Source organism: Galeopterus variegatus, unplaced genomic scaffold (genome assembly GCF_000696425.1).
Source record: "Galeopterus variegatus unplaced genomic scaffold, G_variegatus-3.0.2 Scaffold411, whole genome shotgun sequence".
NCBI classification, from domain to species: Eukaryota; Metazoa; Chordata; class Mammalia; order Dermoptera; family Cynocephalidae; genus Galeopterus; species Galeopterus variegatus.
The window spans coordinates 348,920-350,726 of record NW_007726522.1 but is presented as its reverse complement, the minus strand read 5'-3'; the positions used below and the strand labels follow the sequence as shown (position 1 = coordinate 350,726).

At 48.7% G+C, this 1,807-nt stretch overlaps 1 protein-coding gene across 5 annotated transcripts in view; it reads right to left on the bottom strand.

Annotated features, from left to right (window-relative positions):
• SLC5A11 (solute carrier family 5 (sodium/inositol cotransporter), member 11) overlaps positions 1–1,807 on the bottom strand; it is a 76,304-nt gene that overhangs the window by 5,053 nt on the left and 69,444 nt on the right. For all 5 annotated transcript variants that reach the window (XM_008568460.1, XM_008568458.1, XM_008568459.1 and 2 more), the window contains 2 exons: positions 715–822; positions 219–369 (listed from right to left, as the gene is read on the bottom strand). In XM_008568460.1, the coding sequence (XP_008566682.1) occupies positions 219–369; positions 715–822 (259 nt within the window). The remainder of the gene's footprint in view (positions 1–218; positions 370–714; positions 823–1,807) is intronic.

Genomic DNA, 1,807 nt, shown 5'->3' with positions numbered 1-1,807 from the left:
TCTGGCACATAGCAGGTGCTCACTGAACATCTCTTGAATGAATGAGTGTCCTACTCATACGTGCAGTCTTGATGTTCCTCATCTTTGTTATCAGATGAGGCTGAGCCAGCCTGGGTACATGGCTCACTGGGCTTTGCATCTGGGTGGGCTCAGCTCTCTCCTCCCTGGGTCTCTGGACTTTTCACTGCCCTGCCTGGCCCCACCCCATAAGGCCTTACCTGCCCACAATCATGAGCTCCTTCTCAGATGCGCGAGGCCGGATGTGATTCCAGAGGTCCATGGTGAAGATGGTGCTGGCACTGTTAAAGATGGAGGTGAGGGAGGACATGAGCGCCGCCACCATCACAGCCATCATGAGCCCACGGAGCCCTGGGGGAGAAGGGAGCACTATGGGCCTCTTGCTCTTTCTATCCACAGCTGCTGCCTTCACTCTGCCCCATGATCCATGCCCAAAGCCATCTGATCCCAGTGGGCTCAGCTCAGAGGAAGCAGAACCTCACAGAGGATGGCTGGGGGCAGGAGGGGTGGGGTAGCCTGGAGAGCCAGGACCTAGACTTTATTTGGGCACCCAGGGTCTGGGGCTCAGCCCCTGAGCCCAGAGCCTCAGCCTGCCCACAGCCCCCCCATCTTGTCCCTACCCCAGATCAGGGCCCAGCCAATGTTCTCCTTTCTGGGCACTCCAGGGGACTCAGTGTAGGGTTGAGGGGTCATTACCTGTGGGCAGGAGTTCCAGCACAAGTTTGGGGTATGCGATGTCAGAACAGCCAGAGGGATTGCTACAGATCATTTGGCAGATCTCTGGATCTGCACAAGCCACTTGATCTGCAGAGGAAACACAGGCCCAGAGTTGAGCAGACAGGCCCTCAGAACCCCAGGCCTAGACAAGACATGCCCTGACACAAGCCAGCACTGGGAGACAGGTGTATTGTATATACATTTATAGCTCAATGAAATTGAAAAGAGCCTAGACTTAATAAGCTGTGAACTTGTCACTTAACCTTTCTGAACTTTAGTTGCCCTGTCTGTAAAATTGGGATAATAATAACTCTACTTCGTTAGATTATGGTGAGAATTGACGGAGATGATACAGGTAAAGCACTTGGTGCAGAATCTGATGCATAGGAAGTGCTGGAAACACTCCAGCTATTGCAACTGTAGCCCAAGTACAGCCGACACACCCAGTGTCCAGTCTCACCACAGTGCACTACATCGAGTGGATGCCCCGGAACTCTGGATCAGTTCTGGACAAAATTAAAATGGCAGACCAAAATGGTATTTGATGGAAAGTATTGGGAAGAAACAATGTTGTTGAGAAAAAGGCTTTTGAGAAAGTCAAAGTTCTTGAGTTTTTATTACTCTTCTGAGGAAACTTAGGAGAAGATAGGAAAATATCTAGGGCTGGCCAGTTAGCTCAGTCAAAGTGCAGTGTTATAGCCAAAAATAAATAAATAAATAAGTAATTTACATTTGTGTTGCCAAAACACTGTAAAGGGCCTTCCAGGTGGCACAAAGCTCTTGTTCAAGTTCAAATCTACATGGGCTGTGATTCCTGTTGTCTAAAACCTCCCTCTCACATATGGAACCAACCTAAGTGTCAATCGATGGATGACTGGATAAGGAAAATGTGGTATATATACACAATGGAATACTATTCTGCCATAAATAGAATGAAATTCTGCCATTTACAGCAACATGATGAACCTGGAGAAAATTATCTAAGAGAAATAAGCCATACACAGAAAGAGAGATCTCACATGTTCTCACTCATAACTGGGTGCTAGGGAGGGAGGGAGGGAAAGGGGGGGGA